This window comes from Erpetoichthys calabaricus, chromosome 12 (genome assembly GCF_900747795.2).
Source record: "Erpetoichthys calabaricus chromosome 12, fErpCal1.3, whole genome shotgun sequence".
NCBI lineage: Eukaryota > Metazoa > Chordata > Cladistia > Polypteriformes > Polypteridae > Erpetoichthys > Erpetoichthys calabaricus.
The window spans coordinates 145,696,914-145,715,768 of NC_041405.2; the positions used below are offsets into that span (position 1 = coordinate 145,696,914).

The following is an 18,855-nucleotide window of genomic DNA, read 5'->3' on the forward strand; positions in this document are numbered from 1 at the left end:
GCATTTATAATGGTATTTGTGGTATAGCCCTACAGAAGCGTATCAGGGCCACAGTGAAGAAGGAAAAAAAAACAAAAAAAACTATATGTCGAGAATAAAATCGACATTTTCACTTTATTCTCATAGTTTATTTTGTCATTAAAGTAGAATGTCGGACGTAAACTAAACTTCATCCTAAAATCAATGCTTAATTTACTAGATTTTCTCAAACCCTGTCATGAGTTAATGTAGCACATTAAATGCTTTGTGTTAAGTGTTCCCCGACCCAGCTGTTAATCGCTACGCTCTTCTTAAACTGACTTCCTCTTGCACTGAGGAGGCGCAGGCAGCGATCGTCGCACAGAATATATTCACTTCATGTTATTCCTGCTCTCTGGAAATATAGAATGCGAAGATAAATTTTCATGAAGAAATGCATTAAAGCAGGTATTAAACATGCACGGTGGTGTGACGGTAGTGCTGCTCCCTCGCAATAAGGGGTCCCCAGGTGTACGTTCAGTGTAGTGAACTTTATGGCAGGTGTGACGAGGCTCCAAAAAACTGGATGCATGAATGGGTATCGCACAGGTTTAACTTAAAATATTGTGTAAATATTGGATTCGTGATCTGGTGGTCGGAGACACGAACGCAGAATTCAATGGATGTTCTTCTGAGCGGGCTTTTTTTATTGTATGCATGCTGTCTCTGTCTGACGTACCGAACCCCCAGTTCCTATCCTTCCTTTTTCTTTCTCCACATAACCAATCACCACACGATAAACGTCTTTGTGAAATTAAAACTAGTTATAAACTTAGACCACGTAGTGTTCAGAACTTTAAAAAAATCTCCGTTATACATGTTTAATTATGCCATCCATTCAGGGTTGCACCCATCCCAGCAAGCATTATGTGCGAGGTAGGAGCAAATCCTGAACGTGGCGCCAGCACATCGCAGGGTAAATATGAGCAATACATACACTAGCAGGGTCAATATAACGTAACAAAACTCCACATCCTACATGACTTTGAAAAAAACTGAAGCACGCCAAGTTAACTCACCAGAAAAACATGCAAATTCAAGGCAGGGAACACCTGGGAACCCCTTGCTTGCGACGCAGCAGTGCAACGTCCACGCCCCTGTGCCCCCACATGATTAATACCTGCTTTAATGCATTTCATCATGAAAATGATATCGATTAACAACTGGGTCAGGGAACACTTAACACAAAATATTTAATGTGCTACATAACTTATGACGAGGTTTGAGAAAATCTAGTAAATTAAATATTCATTTTAAGATGAAGTTTAGTTTACGATGTTCTACTTTAATGAAAAATTACGAGAATAAAGTCAACATGTAAACTTTAATCTCAATATAAACGGCGAGAATAAAGTCAAAATGTCGACTTTATTCTCGTCATTAGCGTCGAGATTAAAGTGGAAATGTCGAGAATAAATTCAACATGTCGTCACACTATTATACAGTAGTACCCAGGTACATTACAGAGTATTGAGAAAAAAATAAAAAAAACAAGCACAACTTGGCTTGCAGTATTATCCAGTAATACAGAAACAGTATTCATACATTTGAACATAATGGTCCACATCCAATCTTTTAAAACCAAAGTATCTCCAGACAACAGACACGGCTCCTTTTTTTGACAAAAGTTCTTCTGTGTCATCATGTTCAACTTTATCGTCTGCTACAGCTTCAGTTTCAGAATGTTCTCTGTCCATTTTCACCGTTCAATACATCCACTAATGCATGTAATCAGTGTTTAGCGGTGCAGCAGTGAAAAAGTTCCCCCCCACTGCGCCACGTTCCAAATGTTGTTTAGGCTTTTTAAACCGGTGCTGCGGTATAACAAAAATCCATATTATAACTAGAATAAAAAACGGTTTTTGGTATGAACCAGTATACCGCCCAGCACTAATGGAAGGTTAACAGTTAAATAGAGATGGCAGACACTGCATACTTACATCAGTCTCTAGCAAGTTGAACATACTGGTCTCTGCAACTTCCTTGGATTCATCAAATTTTTCCAGGGCTTGGCGCACCTCCTCATCTGGGATTTTACCCTGACGCTTCTTCTTGTAATCATAGTCTAGCCTACGACCCTCCAGTTTTTTTAGGTGATGCTAAGTCAAATATCAACAATGAAACAAATTGTGAGAGTTTCCGCTTGAACTGAAAATATAGGGAAACAGGACTGATATTTTATCTATAGTCAAGACCTAGAGGATTTCTCAAGGTCAAGCATAGCACTTAGCTTTGCGTCTTGGGCCAACTGCTAAATACCTGGATCTCCTTGAGGTCTTTGTCGCATAGGTTCTGCAGAGGGTCAATAAAGTTTTGCTTTACTTCAATATCCAAAGAGTCCTTCACCTCAGCCAGTCGCTTCATAGTCTCTCCAGCATCCACAAGGGCAGCACCTAAAAGCAGGAGAGGATTATTTTTTACGAGAGCTAAATTTAGTATTATCAATGTTTTTTACCACATGGGTTTGTCTACCAATATAATAAACAATGGATATAAGCCCAGCAAGTTATTGTTTCAGGGAAGTTCCATCCATCCATCCATCCATCCATCTTCTTCCGCTTATCCGAGGTCGGGTCGCGGGGGCAGCAGCTTGAGCACAGATACCCAGACTTCCCTCTCCCCGGCCACTTCTTCTAGCTCTTCCGGGAGAATCCCGAGGCGTTCCTTCAGGGAAGTTAACCAATAGTATTGAGGCATGTGACTCTTTGCATGCGCTCCTGCAATCTATTATCAGGGGTTTTTCAGAACACCAAGGGGAGTGCTGGAGAGCCTACGTTAAGAGTTTTCTGAGGCATATCTAGCCTAAGAAATGATTAAGAGCTGTAATTTAGAAATGATCCCATAAAAAAGTTTAAGTGCTTCTTTCATGTTGTTAGATTAACAAGCTTGGAGTCTAGTGTGGAGTGCTGGACAAAGGCTTACATGGCAGGAGGAGGTGAGGCAAGTAGTGTACCATAAAGACCTTGGCGCGGGTTAGTTGAGGAGCTTGCCCACAGGATAGTCAGGGACCTACTATAGTTATATGTAGACAGTGCCGGTCAAAGCCTATTTGGAGACCTAGGTGGGGTGGGAGATGGCACCCCTCTGTGTCCATAGCAGGTAGTCTGTGTTAGACTTTGACAACCCTTGGTTCCCAATCTGTGTCTAGAACATGCACTCCTTCAGTTACATAATAGGCACCCCTCCATGCACGCAATACAGACTTTACAGAGTGTGTGCCCCTTAACTTTCGCAAATGGTGCCCCTAATGGATTGACTGGCTCAGGCTACAATCACCATTCTGAATTTTTGGTGCAGGTGCCCTGTGCTGCTTCCTATGTCACCCACATCTAAATCTGCCACTGAATGTTGGTCACAGAGTACATTTAAATATAAATAACTAAATAGAGGAATGTGTGTCTAGTGTAGCTCCATCTGTAATACATACCCATTTCATATTTATTTTAATTAAAACTCATGTTTAATTTTTACCTAGACTTGTCTGGCTTTATCCTGGATTAAAACATAGGTTAACAATATAAGCGTAACAAATCTCACATGTTCAATCAATTTTCAGCAAATAAGTAAACTATGTGCTATGTCAGTGAGTTTTCAGAGCCCTCGTTCTAATATTTGCTGGAGGTCTTTTACAGTGAATGCATTTACAGGCAACACAAAATGAGGTGAGGTAAGGTAAGTAACCCAGTTAAGGCAGAAATCTGGTTTCTTAAAAACTGCCACTTGTATGCATGAGTCCCCTTACAGAGTTCTCCCTTGGCAAACTGCTCTGACGTCATTAAACAGCACAAGAAAAAGATTTAACCATCATCGGCCACTGTGAATCTGAAAACAAGCATGAAGCCTGTGTCTTCTGAGATTGTGTTGCTGAGCTTAGCACTGGATGTTCATCTTATCAACATAAACGTAGCGAATTTTGAAATACAGCCACTCCCCAGGTTAACAACGATTCACTTATGGACCATTCGTACTTACGAACAGACTGCCATAAAGCGTATAATATAAAAAATTTGAAGAAGGCCCACTTACAGTTAGGTCCATAACTATTCGGACAGTTGCACAGTTACCATAATTTTGGCTCTGTATTACCACCACAATGGATTTGAAATTAAGCAATCATTATATGATTGGAGTTTAGACTTTCAGCTTTAATTTAAGGGGTTTGCTAAAAATATCGTATGAGCCATTTAGAAATGACAGACATTTTTCTGCATAGCCCCCCCATTTCCAGGAACTCAAAAGTATTTAGACAAACTAACATAATAATAAATACAATGATCATTCTCAATATATGGTTGAAAATCCTTTACAGTCGATGACTACCTTAAGTCTGGAACCCATGGCCATCTCCAAATGCCGAGTTTCCACTCCAGTGATGCTCTGCCAGGTCTTTATTGCTGCGGTCTTCAGTTGCTGCTTGTTCACTGAACGTTCTGCCATCACTTTTGCCTTCAGCAAGTGAAATGTATGTCCAGTTGGGTTGTGGTCAGTTGACTGACTTGGCCTTTGAAGAATATTCCACTACTTTTTATTGAAAAGCACTTGATTTGCTTTAACAGTATGCTTTGGCTCATTGTCCATCTGTACTGTGAGGAGTCTTCCTGTCAGTTTTGCAGCATGTGTCTGAATCTGAGCAGACAGTACAGCCCTGGAAACTTCAGAATTCATCCTTCTACGTCTGCCAGCAGTCATATCATCAGTAAACACCAGTGACTGACTTCCAGTTGCAGCCATACGTGATCAGGCCATAACACGGCCTCGACCATGGTTCACAGATGATGTAATATTCATTGGATCATGACCAGTTTCTTCTCTTCTCCATACTCTTCTCTTTCCAACAATCAGGTATTTATTGATCTACTTTCCTTTGTCCAAAGAAAATTATTCTAGAACTGGACAGGGTTCTAAAAATGTTTTCTGGCAAAGTCTGATCGGTCCTTTCTATGCATGAGGTTTGCCTTGTGGTAAACCCTCTATGTTTACTTTCATGAAGTCTTCTTTTGATTGTAGACTTTAGCAATGATAGGCCTACCTCCCGAAGAGTGTTCTTGGTTTGGCTAAATGTGGTGAAGGGGTCTTCCCCATGGAGTTTTTTCTTGCCTTTACATATCGATCTCACAGATATTTCCATTTCTGCCTGCACAAACATTCAGCTTTTTCCAAAATCTCGGCAATTTCTTGTTAAGAATTTATGCACATTTGGCTATAGAAGTGTGCTTTTAAATGTTGGATTGTATAAGTGCAGTTAGCATCATTTCACACAACTGTTCCTCCAATAAGCACGTTTTCTTGTCTAATGCATACAACTGGCACACACAGGGTGGTACAAATACAAAATTCTGGTGGCGTGCAGTTGCCAATGACTGATGACAAAATTTACACCACACGAACCGTAGTGTCCTCTCGCACTAATGTCTAATAACAAACACACACACATTATAGTACTTCACTGGCTTAAGGAAGGAGCCACTTTAAGTCAGATCACATTCCAGGGGTAAAATACAAACTACATATTAAGACAAACGTTTCACTAAATGATGCTAAATAAGAACCATATGTATGTTTTCCTACTTACCTACAAATCTGACTTAAAGACAGACTTGGGAACGGATCTTGTTTGTACACATGGGACTAACTCTATATTGAGACAGATTATTTCAACCAGGTGAAGGAATACCGCAATCGCCCAAGCTGCTGCCTCATCTTTGTGGATGCTTTCATCATTTATTATCCGTGGGTTGCTAGATGTGTGAGTGAAGCAAAGACTGGTGCAACAGTGTTAGTTTGAAAGAGTTTACCAATAATAAACATAGGGAAAAGATCAGGATGTCAAGAAGCACATTTATAAAATTATGCATTAAATTAAGCAATGTGATGAGCCCGAATCCAGTTACCACATGTGCAGCTCTGCCTTTATAAACGAAGAGTCCCCATTGCTCTTTATATAGGTGAAGTCAGACGTTTCCACACACTCAGAGTGAATTCTTTAAAACTCACTTTATAACCCCTCCACAGATTTTATGCTAACAAGCTATAAATTTGTCATAATATTTCAGATATCTGCTTTCTGCAGGGCAAAAGTAATTTTTCCACTAATGTTCACAATCAAATTATTTCACTTTTTACTGACAATCTCTTAATTCCAGAGGGTGACAATGTTTGTTAACTGTGCCCTTAAACAGCTTGGAATATTCCAGAAAATGATGTCAAGCCTTTAGGCAGTTAGACAATTGGCTTCTGATAGCCGATTAGCCTAAGTAGAGTCAACACGTGGACGGACGTTAAGGCCTACCATCAAACTCACTGTCTCTTGACATAATGGGAAAATCAAAAGAAATCAGGCAAGAATTCAGAAAAAAATGGTGGACCTCCACAAATCTGGCTTATCTTTGGGAACAATTTCCAAACACCAGAAGGTTCCACGTTCATCTGTATAAACAAGAATACTGAAGCATAAACACCATGGGACCACCCAGCCGTCATACTAAGGAAAGCGGCACATTCTGTCTCCTGGAGAAAAAAACATACTTTGGCACGAAAAGTGCAACTCAATCCTAGAATAACAGCAAAGGACCTTATGAAGATGCTGGAGGAAACAGGTAGACAAATGTCTCTATACACAGTAAAACAAGTCCGATATCAATATAACCTGAAAGGCTACTCAGCAAGGAGGAAGCCACTGCTCTAAACCCACCATAAAAAAGCCAAACTGCAGTTTACAATGACACATGGGGACAAAGATCTTATCTTCTGGAGTAAAGTCACCTGGTCTGATGAATCAAAGATTGGACTGTTGGACCATAATGACCATCATTATGTTTGGAGGACAAAGGGTGAGGCTTCCAAGCCAAAGAACATCATCCCAACTGTCAAGCATGATGGTGGAAGCATAATGTTTGGGAGGTGCTTTGCCTCAGGAGGGACTGGTACACTTCATAAAACAAAAGGCATCATGAGGAAGGAAAATGATGGAGATATACTGTGGCAGCATCTCAAGAGCTGAGCAAGGAAGTTGAAGCTTAATTGCAAATGGGTATTCCAAATGGACAAGGGCCCCAAGTAGACCTCCAAAGTCGAGGCAAAATGGCTTAAGGACAACAAGGTCAAGGTATTGCAGTGGCCATCACAAAGCCCTCACCTCAATCCAATTGAAAATTTGTGCGCAGAACTGAAAAAGTGTGTGTGAGAAAGGAGGAAAACGAATCTGTCCCAGTTACACCAGTTCTATCTGGAGGAATGGAAGAAAATTCCGCCTGCTTACTGTAAAAAGCTTTTCGAAAGCGACTCAAGATGTTTGGCTCTAGTTAAACAATTTAAAGGCAATGCCACTGAATATGAACAAAGTGTATGGAAACTTGTGACCCACTGGAATTATGATACGAGCAATAAAATGTGAAATACTCGGAGGTCTGTGAACATTATGAGAAAAAAAAAAACATTCTGCCCTGCACAAAGTCAATGTTTTAAATGATATGCCAAATATAGAGTTGGTTGGTATAAAATCTGTGGAGGGCTTATATAGTGAGTTTTAAAGAATTCACCCTAAATGCATGTAAACTTCTAACTTCAACTGTAGGCTTGGTAGTTGTGGAGAGTTTGCCAATCAGTTTGGTGTACACTAATCCACTATAAACAAATTTGTGTTCATGTTTTGTAAATGCATGGTGTCAATAATCAGCAACCTTATAAGAGTTCCTGGTCATGGACGCATGCTGGGTTTCTGTAAATGTCCGGGTTATTAACATGCATCTAAATGCACCCAGTGTCTTTTTGGGTATTTAACACTTTACACACAATCTGAAAGTTTTATTTTTTACTTTTAGGCAAAAACATCTCCAAATCTCTCAAATTGTTTGGAAAATTCCCACTTTGGTCCTGTTTTTTGTATGCTTGTCGCTGTGACATTTGAATCTTCATCCTTGCCTCACTTAGGTCATCTGCCTAAAAAAGTTGTGCACATTATCCCTTCTGCCTATTTATCCCACCCATATCTAGCATCTACAAACAGAAGCACCAAAATGGATGGAAACAGTCTTCAAAGTGTTTCAGTGAGAGTTTGGGACAAGTGATATAATGGTTGTTAGATTTTATGACATACATATCCTGGAGATATAAAGGTATTTTTAGTTACAATTGACCACATAAAGTTAATCATTTACAACCAACATAATAAGTTCCTTATAAATTAATAATTTTAGCAATGGCATCTTTATATTGCTTACTGATTAATGTTAGCTGCACTCTTGGCAGCTAAGCACTGTAGTCAATTTAAAGTTAAAGTTATTGTAGGCCCCTTACAAGTCATTGCTGGATTTGCTGTCTACTTTGAGGTATAGAGGATGCCATTCTGTGCACAATTCGAGTATAATGATGCATCTTTCATCAAGTCCTATTGAAATATTTCTAACTGAAATGCTACTTTGTAGCTGAAATTATAGCCAGCATGGCCTTATTTTAGCTGCAATAATAAAATACAGTAATCCCTCGCTATATCGTGCTTTGACTTTCACGGCTTCACTCTATCGTGGATTTTACATGTAAGCATATGTGAATATATATCGCGGATTTTTCACTGCTTCGCGGATGTCTGCCGTCTTTTTATTTCTGGTACGTGTTTACAGTACTGTATGCTTCCTCAGTTGATTTGCCCATTTGATTTCAAACAAGGGACGCTATTGGCGGATGGCTGAGAAGCTACCCAATCAGAGCACGCGGTTAAGTTCCTGGGTGCTGACTGGGAGCGCAGAATTCGATTTCGCTTAAATCTGGCATCTCGTCTCGCTCATTTAACATCAACGTGTTTCTTTGTGCGTACTGTAGTCAAGCCCTTCGTTATGTCTACAAAATGATCTGCTCCTGCTCCTGGGGCCGTGCCGAAGTGCCAACGGAAGATGCTAACAATTGCTGAAAAGGTAAAATTTTTGGACATGTTGAAGGACGGGAAAAGCTACGCCGCTGTAGGACGCCACTACGGCATCAACGAGTCCACAGTTCGTTATATTAAGAAGGAGGAAAAGAATATACTGTATGATCTACGGCCGCAGTGTCCTTTAACCAGGACGCGAAACGAACTGTAAGTGGACGTAATAAGGCGGTAGTCCGGATGGAATCTGCTTTAGGGATTTGGATCGAAGACTGCCGGAAGAAGAACATCCCCATGGACACCAATATCATCCGAGAAAAGGCCAAACAAACTTTATGATAGGTTTGTGGATGCCGGAGACGCTCTAGACGATGTCCCTCAACCTGGAACTTCTGCTGAATCCCCCAGCGAGAACCATGAATTTACTGCCAGCAAGGGCTGGTTTGAAAAATTCAAGAAAAGGTTCAACTTGGCCAGTGTTAACCTGCAAGGAGAGGCTGCCTCCGCAGACAAAGCCATAGCCGAGAAATACATCGCCGACACGTTCAAGGCGATCATTGAGGAAGGCGGATATCAGCCTGAAACCGTGTTTAATATGGATGAGACGGCCCTATTTTGGAAGCAGATGCCGTCTCATACTTTTATCACGAAGGAAGAGGCAAAAGCCCCGGGGTTTAAGGCTCTCAAAGATCGCATCACGCTGGTCATGTGCAGCAATGCTGTGGGCTTTATGATAAAGCCTGGGCTCATTTATAAGTCCAAAAACCCCCGGGCCCTGAAAAATAAGAATAAAAACCTGCTGCCTGTGTACTGGATGCACAACCTGAAGGCCTGGATTACGAAACGCCTAACGTCGGATTGGTTTCACCAATGCTTCGTCCCAGTGGTAAAGATCTATCTGGCAGATAAAGGGCTGGATTTCAAAGTCCTTTTACTTCTGGACAATGCTGGAGGTCATCCCTTGGATCTATCCTACCAAGGTGTAAAAATAGAGTTCTTGCCACCAAATACGACATCACTGATTCAACCAATGGATCATGAAGTTATCCGGGCTTTCAAGGCTTCGTACACAAGGAACAGCCTGCAACACATGGTCGAGGCAATGGACATGGACGATGACTTATCCCTGAAGGAGTACTGGCTTAAGTACATGATCACATCGTGTATGGTGAACGTGCAGCAGGCCCTTAATGATATGAAGAAAGAGACGGTTAATGCCTGCTGGAAGAAATTGTGGCCAGAAGTTGTGCACGACAATAAGGGCTTTTCTGCAGAAGAAATTGATCACTCGGTGGTTGACAAGGCAGTCAGGCTGGCAAAACTGCTAGGAGGAGAGGGATTCAACAACATGACCTGTGATGACATCAATGAGCTACTCGATGCCCACTCCGAGCTGCTGAGCGATGAAGATTTGGCCGAGATGACCAAGTCAGCGAGCGAGGAAGAACAAGATGACCCAGCAGAGGAAGAAGACGCCGGCCTAACTCTCGAGCATCTCGCAACCATTCTACGAATGGCAAAAGATCTCCAGACATCAGTTGAAGAATGGGACCCGCAAATGATTCGTTCTTTGCAATTTAAAAATGCTCTTGACGGCGCCACGGAAGTATATAAGAACCTCTTTACACAAATGAAAAAGCAGCGCCAGCAACTGCCCATCACGATGTTCCTTACCCGCAAAACACTGCCTAGTACGCCTTCAGTGGAAGAAGACAACGGCGGTGCTACACAGTCGCCTGAAGAGGCTCCTTTAGAAGAGCTGTGACAGTGCAGTAAATGTCATCGTTATCTGACAAGTTGTCATGTCATTGTTGGTGAGTACCCATAACTATTTTTCTACGTACTTAGTACATGTATGTACGTTTATTGTAACTGTGCACACATTTTATACAATTTTTCTTGCATTGTAGGTATTTATTGCCAGTGGCCTGTCTATTGTAATCGGTGTAACAAATGTGATATCGGAGACGCTCTACAGTATCTTTAAAATAACATTTTGATTTTATGTACAGCATTTACATGTTATAGATTTTTCACTTATTTTTATATTACCTAATCAATTACAATATATTTAAAACTGTATTACATATTAAATAAAACTCCTCAATGACATACGATGCGTATGTTTGTGAGTAGTATATAAACTGTGTTTACATACATAATTTCAACGAATCTTACCTAATAACTAAGAGAATATAAAGGGTTTATGCTGTATAACTGTACGGGGAATATTTATAAACCATGTGGGAGAGTTTATAAGGACTTAAAATATATAAAAATAACCATATAAACATATGGTTTCTACTTCGTGGATTTTCACCTTTCGCGGGGGTTCTGGAATGCAACCCCCGCGATCGAGGAGGGATTACCGTATCAGTATGAGGTTCAATGCAATATTCCTTCCATTGAAAGCGGTGAGGATGAATTTAACTGCAGGAAAACTAGTGAAAAGTTATTCTCTTGAAAAAGAGGCCTTTGATGGGGATTGTCATTCTGCATGAATGTAGACAATAACAATGCCATTTGATGCATGCATTCTTCTTCTTATCTATGGCCTTTGGATAGTTTTGCTAATGTTTGGTCTTCATTTTTGGGACCTTACCTAAATGGCCAATGCCCTTCACAGCTTTTATCCTTGTGTAATGAACGTTACACCTTTGCGGTTTAGAAATAGGGTACTTCATTGTGTGGCTCTTTAAAGCCATTTTAACTAAAAACTTAAAAATGCTATCTAGATGTTTGACTTTTAAGTATGTGTGGGGTCCTCCCCTTTTTAATCTGTATACAGTATGTGTCAAGTATTTAAAATTGCAGTATGGCATCTGCACTATGGCAGAGTGCAAGACCCCACAACAGTGCGTGGCTGAAATGGCCCAGTTCATCACTGGAGCTAAACTCCCATCTAACAGTACAGATGCCTTCAGAGTGCACTTTGCGCCATCTCACACATCCCAGTAACAGCACACACTAGAAATAATATAACTGTACACTGTATATGAGACAGCATTAACCCTAAGAACAAAGCATGATACAGCGTGCAACATCACAGCATTTGACATTTCAAGCCATACCTACAGATTCATGAATAACTGTTAATAAAGGTCCCTTAACCTGTTTCTTCATGTGCCATCTACTGCTTGGGCAGTGAACAAGACTCCAATAAATACCTGCATTACCAATCAGGCTGTAATGTAATTTTCTAACCCACCTGTTCCAGACCAGCTAGCTCAGGGCGCAAGGCGAGAAAAAACCCGGGACAGGGTGCAAGTCCATCTTGGGGTGAACACACACGCACCAAACACACACACACACTTTGGATAATTAAATGCCATCCATTTGTCTAATGTGCATGTCATTACTAGGAGGAAAGACACAGGGAGAACATACAAACTCCTTACTGCAAGGTAGCAGCACTACCACCGAGCTACCCTACCAATCAGCACTACCCAATTATTATTACTGACCATACAAAGTTCAGTTAATTATACTGCCCAGCTATTGGCTTGTTCTGATACGTTTATATCTGATGTTTATTTTTGAAATCAAAGTTTTCTAATTTGTGTCTGCTCTCTTCACCATTCCATTCAGTACACTGCTACGTCAGGTTTCTGCACCAGTAAGACTGGCAAAAGACCTTTTCACCGTAACATAAGTGATAATGAAAATTAAATTGAAATGCATATGGTCACAAATGAAAATAGATTTCACAATATGTGCTCTTTGTTACTCGTTAAAACACAATAAGTCAGTGAACTCTGAAATGATTCTGATGTTTCTCCACAATAAAACTATAATGAAAATAGTTTTGTCCATAGGTTATAGACTCATTTCAGCATTAAGCATGGTTCTCTCTCACTATCTTTCCAACAAATTATAAATGAGTACAGGTGGGCTGGCGCCCTGCCCGGGGTTTGTTTCCTGCCTTGCACCCTGTGTTGGCTGTAATTGGCTCCAGCAGACCCCTGTGACCCTGTAGCTAGGATATAACAGGTTGGAAAATGGACGGATGGATGGATTTAGTTTACAGAAATCTTCTAATGTCATTTAAGAGGATGAATTTGAAGGAGGTAAGAAAGTGAACTGTGTTTACATTCTATTAAAATACTAAAATAGATTAAGTATGGTCTGCCTCCTGCAATTTAACCAATATTAATCAATTCCACAAAAATACTTTGCAATGAGATTTATATATAATCGTGCATATATAATGAGATTTATATACAATCGAGTCCTTACTTGGTCTTTAAAAACATATATCTCTCTATATATAAAAGAAAATCCTGGAATGGAAAGCAAATGCAAGGCTACGATACGTGATAATCTTGAAAGACATTTTAAAGACCCGCAAGACCAAGGAGACTTGCCACGGTGTGTCTCGCGGGGACCGTAAACATGAGACTTGGTGCCAAGAGATTGTCCCAGGGCCATAGCAAAAAGGACAGCAGCTGTACAGGCTTTAAAAAGATCGAAGGGCAGCGCGACAGCAGCTACCCCAACCGAACACGAGCAGCGTTATACATCCTGCAAGAAAGAATTCAACCACACCCGGGGCCAGAAATAAAAGACAGGTATTGCTTTTACAACGTCACGCGAGACCAGGCAGTGAGCCATCATTTAAAACAAGTCAAAAGACCTCTAAGCTAGCAGTTGTTGGATTGCTTTTGGCAGGCAAGCATCATGTGCTCCGAGCTCTTAAAACAACGACATGCGACAGGCAAAAGAGGCAGCTAGCAAGCAGCAAAAAGACAGCAAATGATCCAAAGGCATATCTTTGGTGTACGTTCAGCCGCAACACCCTTCACAACAAGAGCAGTATTATACGTCTGGGAAGAAAGAGATGTAACCTCGCACGGGGCAGGAAATAAAGAAACAAGTATTGTTTTTACAAAAGTCTTTGAAGTAAAAGTGAAAATAATGCATATGTAACAATTCACAAGAAAATAACAATCTCTTTAAATTGTAGATTGCCTGCCTAAGGTAAAGTCATCCCTGATGAATGGGGACGTGGGAATGAAGGGGACCTTTCATCAGATTAGCGCTATTTCAGATGTGGAATGGCAAAATGGGGGAGGCAGCTTGATGAATGAGGTCTCCAGGACTTAAAACAAATCCAAATCATATTATGTGATATCATCTAATGTGAAATTCTACTCTGTACTTCTAGAATTTTTATTTTTATACTGTATTGAGGATTTATTTTGTTCTATGTATTGTACTGTATTGTATTGATCCCCTTCTTTTTGACACCCACTGCACGGCCAACCTACCTGGAAAGGGGTCTCTCTTTGAACTGCCTTTCCTGAGGTTTCTTCCATTTTTTACCTACAAGGGGTTTTTTTGGGGAGTTTTTTCTGGTCTTCTTAGAGGGTCAAGGCTGGGGGGCTCTCAAGAGGCAGGGCCTGTTAAAGCCCATTGCGGCACTTCTTGTGTGATTTTGGGCTATACAAAAATAAATTGTATTGTATATCCGGTAAACCAAACACAGGGGTTGGTGAGCGAAGCGAGCAGGGGGCGGAGCCCCCTAGTATTATTGAAGACAAAATAACAACAAATCTTTTAATTCTCGCGGATACGCCTCTTCATTAGGAAGAAACACTACTTTTTTTTCCCCTGATGGCAACATGAATTAGACAATCTACAAGTCTCAGACTTAAATCCAAACAATATAATTCGATCTCTTTTCGCTGTTCCGTTATTTCACCGAATAATAATTTCCGTTTATTTGTGCTAATGCGATCTTTACAATCCTTTTTTTTTTACTTTTGAATTTACGTACTTCCATTATTCCATCTTTACGATGGTCTACTTTGTCATCTACTCTATGTCTTTTATTTCCAGTCCTGGGCATGGTTAAATCTCTTGGCACAAAGTCTCATCTCGCGGGAGGTGAAAATGTAATTCTGAGAAAATCACTTCTCGTTTCATTCCAAGATTTTTATATGTATTTTTTTATGAGTTCAGAATATGTATTCAAAAGAAATCCATGGTAGCATCCATAAAACAAAGACATTTTTTAAAGATTAAAATGATCACATGGTAACGAGTGTGCCTTTTGAAACACAGGTGCCCTGCTCAAAGTAGGTTCCTGCTTTACACCCCTGTTGATCCACTCAAACATACCCAATAAATCACCCTTCAGAAAGAACCAGGCTTCCAAAAAACATTGCTGGATATGGTTCAAATAAGGCCGAGATTCTTATAAATAAAGCAGCAACTCTGTCTTGCAACCACAAGATGTCAGCAAAAAACATATCATTAACTTTCAAAAATATTAAAAGTGGAAGCCTAATAGTGTCTATATGATAGGTTAAAAGAGGTATAAATTAAAATATTTTAAATAATACCAAAAATAATGATTTATTTAATTATTTGGAGAGTAAACCATTTACAAGTAATTTACAGGAAATGTCAGTGTTCCTTCTGACTGGCTCCAAAAGACATGATGTTTTCTTAGAACATTATCCAAACATTGCATGAAGTTACACAACTTGAAGACACCATGCATGAACAGTAATATCTACTAAATAAAATACAGCCAGACTTCTTTAGGCAATAACCTTTGTGTAAGGTCAACCTGAGAAATCCACACAGATGCTCGGCTGTCAGCAGGTAAAAAAGAAATGAACAACACAAAGAGGATACAACTTTACAATGGTATCTATTGTAAAGCTCCCTGAAGCAAATGTAATATTGTAATATGACCTTTGAAACACGATGCCATAAGCATGTTTTAAAGCAAATGGGTAGTGGATTTCAGTGAGTTCCATTCTGTTGTGCACTTTCCAACAAGCTATCATCTGATGGTGTTAAAAACAGACAGAAGGGGAGAAGTGTTGCCCATTCAGCAATTTAACTTCACTGGCTTCAGGCTTGTTAAACACTAGAGTCCTTTAAATCTTCCTCAAAGCACATTACTGTCGCCTCTGTAATTATAGACTAGACTGATGCATACAGAAAACAACAATATCTGTATATTATCAAGCACTATATGCTTTAGTTTATAAATAACTCAACCAAACCCAACAAAAACTACATTGTTTTTAAAACTCTCTCTCTTGCAAGGCTTAGGTCTCAGCATCTTAATCCTGAGCATTTTACGCAAATATAATATAATGTGAAGAATCGTACTTCATACATACAAAGAAAACCTTATTAATGTTATAGAGTCTGTGGAATGAGTTCAAGTGATAAGCATGAAAGATCTATTGTCAACTGCTGACCTTGACGTTAGTATAATGTATATAATGTGTATGTGTTTCTGTATATGTATATATCTACACATACACAAATATATAAAAGATATATAAATCAATACAGAAATAAATACGATAGATAGATAGATAGATAGATAGATAGATAGATAGATAGATAGATAGATAGATAGATAGATATGAAAGGCACTATATAACAGATAGATAGAAAGATAGATAGATATGAAAGGCACTATATAACAGATAGATAGAAAGATAGATAGATATGAAAGGCACTATATAATAGATAGATAGATAGATAGATAGATAGATAGATAGATAGATAGATAGATAGATAGATAGATAGATAGATAGATAGATAGATAGATAGATAGATAGATAGATAGATAGATAGATAGATAGATAGATAGATGCAGACAGGCAGGAGACAGATTTTGCGCCCAGCACATGATTTATTTACAGTGCACAAATCACCAACACACAACACAATCTAGTCCCTCCAGGTGCCCAATGAGCTTCTTCTGGCCACACTTCCGGGAGTGGTGGAGGTGTGGCCAAATAGGGCTCTAAAAATATTCACAGGGGCAGCTTTCTGTCAACTCGGGGGAGAAACTGTCCTGAAAATACTGTGTCCTTCCACACTCTGGGTGACCCGGATGGGTAAGGGCTGTGGCCATCCTCTGCTATATATTATATTATATATACATACACACACACACACAGGGGCAGCATGGTGGTAAAACTGCTGCCTCACAGTAAGGAGACCTGGGTTCGCTTCCCGGGTCCCCCCTGCGTAGAGTTTGCATGTTCTCCCAGTGTCTGTGTGGGTTTCCTCCGGGTGCTCCAGTTTCCTCCCACAGTCCAAAGACATGCAGGTTAGGTGCATTGACGAGCCTAAATTGTCTGTAGTGGTGTGTGGGTGTGCCCTGCCCAGGATTTGTTCCTGCCTTGCATCCTGTGCTGGCTGGGATTGGCTCCCGTGACCCTGTGTTGGATACCTACCTACCTTTAACACTGTTCTGTCTCATAAACTGGGGAAAAAACTCAAGGCTTTGAACCGTGATGCCCTCACAATTTCCTAGATCACAGACTACCTGAACAACAGGCAGCAGTTTCTAAGCCTGAGGGACTGTGTGACAGAAATGGTGGTGTGTAATACTGGAGCAGATCAGGGAACTGTCCCGTCTCCCTTCCTAATTACCCTCCATTCAACAGATTTCCAGCACAATGCCAGCACTTGTCATCTCCAGAAATTTTCAGATGATTTGTCCATCATAGGCTGCATTAATAATGGAAATGAGTTGAAGTACAGGAAGGGTGTGGAGGACTTCATCTTGTGGTGTAGGGGGACAACAACATGCAACTCAACATCAGCAAGAAAAAAGAGCTGGTGGTGGATTTCCGATGTGCTGAGATGCCTCTGAGACCAGTCACCATTCAGGGACAGAATATGGATGGTGGCGCAGAGCTGCAAGTTCCTGAAGGTTCACATAAACAACAGACTGGACTGCTCAGACAACACGATGGACCTGGACAATAAGGGTAGCAGCAGACTGGACTTGCTAAGGAGACTTGGATCTTGTGATGTGTGCAACAAGCTGCTGGAAATGTTCTACCAGTCCATAGTAGCCAGTTTGGTGTTCTATACTGCAGTCTCCTGGGGAAGGAACTGGAGCTCAGAAGGAAAATGCCTGAAAAAACTTATCAAGAAAGCCCACTCCATCAGAACTCTGGACACACTGGAAGCTGTTATGGAAAAGAAAATGATAATAAAATTGGATGCCATCATGAAAAAACTCCTCCATCCCCTCCAGGAGGTGCTCTATTGCAGTACTTTGAACCACAGGCTCATTCCATCATGGTGTGCTACAAAGCATCTATGGGAGTCTTTTCTGCCCACTGCTATCAGGCAATTCAATGCTTCCAGCCAGTGCACTCATTAAGTTTATTTTTATTTATTTATGTACCTATTGATTGATTGATTGATTGGCTGACTATATTATTTGTCCTGCGAGGGAGTATCTTTGTTGTTTATGTTTCTGCTGCTGTATGCATCTGAATTTCCCCATGGGATTAATAAAGTTTATCTAATCTAATCTAATATTTTCTGAATCCAGTGTATATCAATTGTGGAAGAAAATTTTATTGCTATTCAAACACAGTTGAGTTGCTAACTCTGTTCTGGCAAAATGAATACAGTGGACAGTTTTTACTTTTTTATTTTAGCCGTTTTCTTGGTCGCACATCCGACATTTCTGCTCTGCGCATGCCTGTTTTCAGACTGGACTGCAGCTGCTCCCAACTCTTCATCTTCTGAGAGATCAACTACTTTGTTTAACTCTACTTATTTAATTAAAGGAAGCAAAAGTACATGCGTCTTTGTAACTTCACCTATCTTTACCTAGCATTCTGTCCAGCGTCTCCACAACCAGAAATAATGGCATCTTTAGTAGGTCATCTGGTCATTTATTCTCATGACTGCTTACTGCCACAGTTACAGTTATTTTAATCTGAATATAAAAGTGCTTTATAATTTAACCATTAAGTATTAACAGCTATATAAAATGCTAAATACATCTATGTTTATTTCAGCATTGGAGAGACAGTATCTTTTCTAAAGTTGTTCATAGTGTCTTCAATACCATCCAGATATCCCTGTTATGGGGTAAACTCCGAGATATGCAGGTGGATGAGCCTGTGGTGTCCTGATAACGGACTATCTGTCGGCAGACAGCAAGTTTATGAGACTCAAAGACTGGGTGAGCA

General features: G+C 40.2%; 1 protein-coding gene across 3 annotated transcripts in view; it reads right to left on the reverse strand.

Moving 5' to 3' along the window:
* The window catches only part of sh3gl1b (SH3-domain GRB2-like 1b), a 140,807-nt gene that overhangs the window by 26,986 nt on the left and 94,966 nt on the right, over positions 1-18,855 (reverse strand). For all 3 annotated transcript variants that reach the window (XM_028816495.2, XM_028816497.2, XM_028816496.2), the window contains exons 5-6: positions 2,278-2,411; positions 1,959-2,117 (exon numbers count right to left, since the gene is read on the reverse strand). In XM_028816495.2, coding sequence (XP_028672328.1) covers positions 1,959-2,117; positions 2,278-2,411 — 293 coding nt within the window. The remainder of the gene's footprint in view (positions 1-1,958; positions 2,118-2,277; positions 2,412-18,855) is intronic.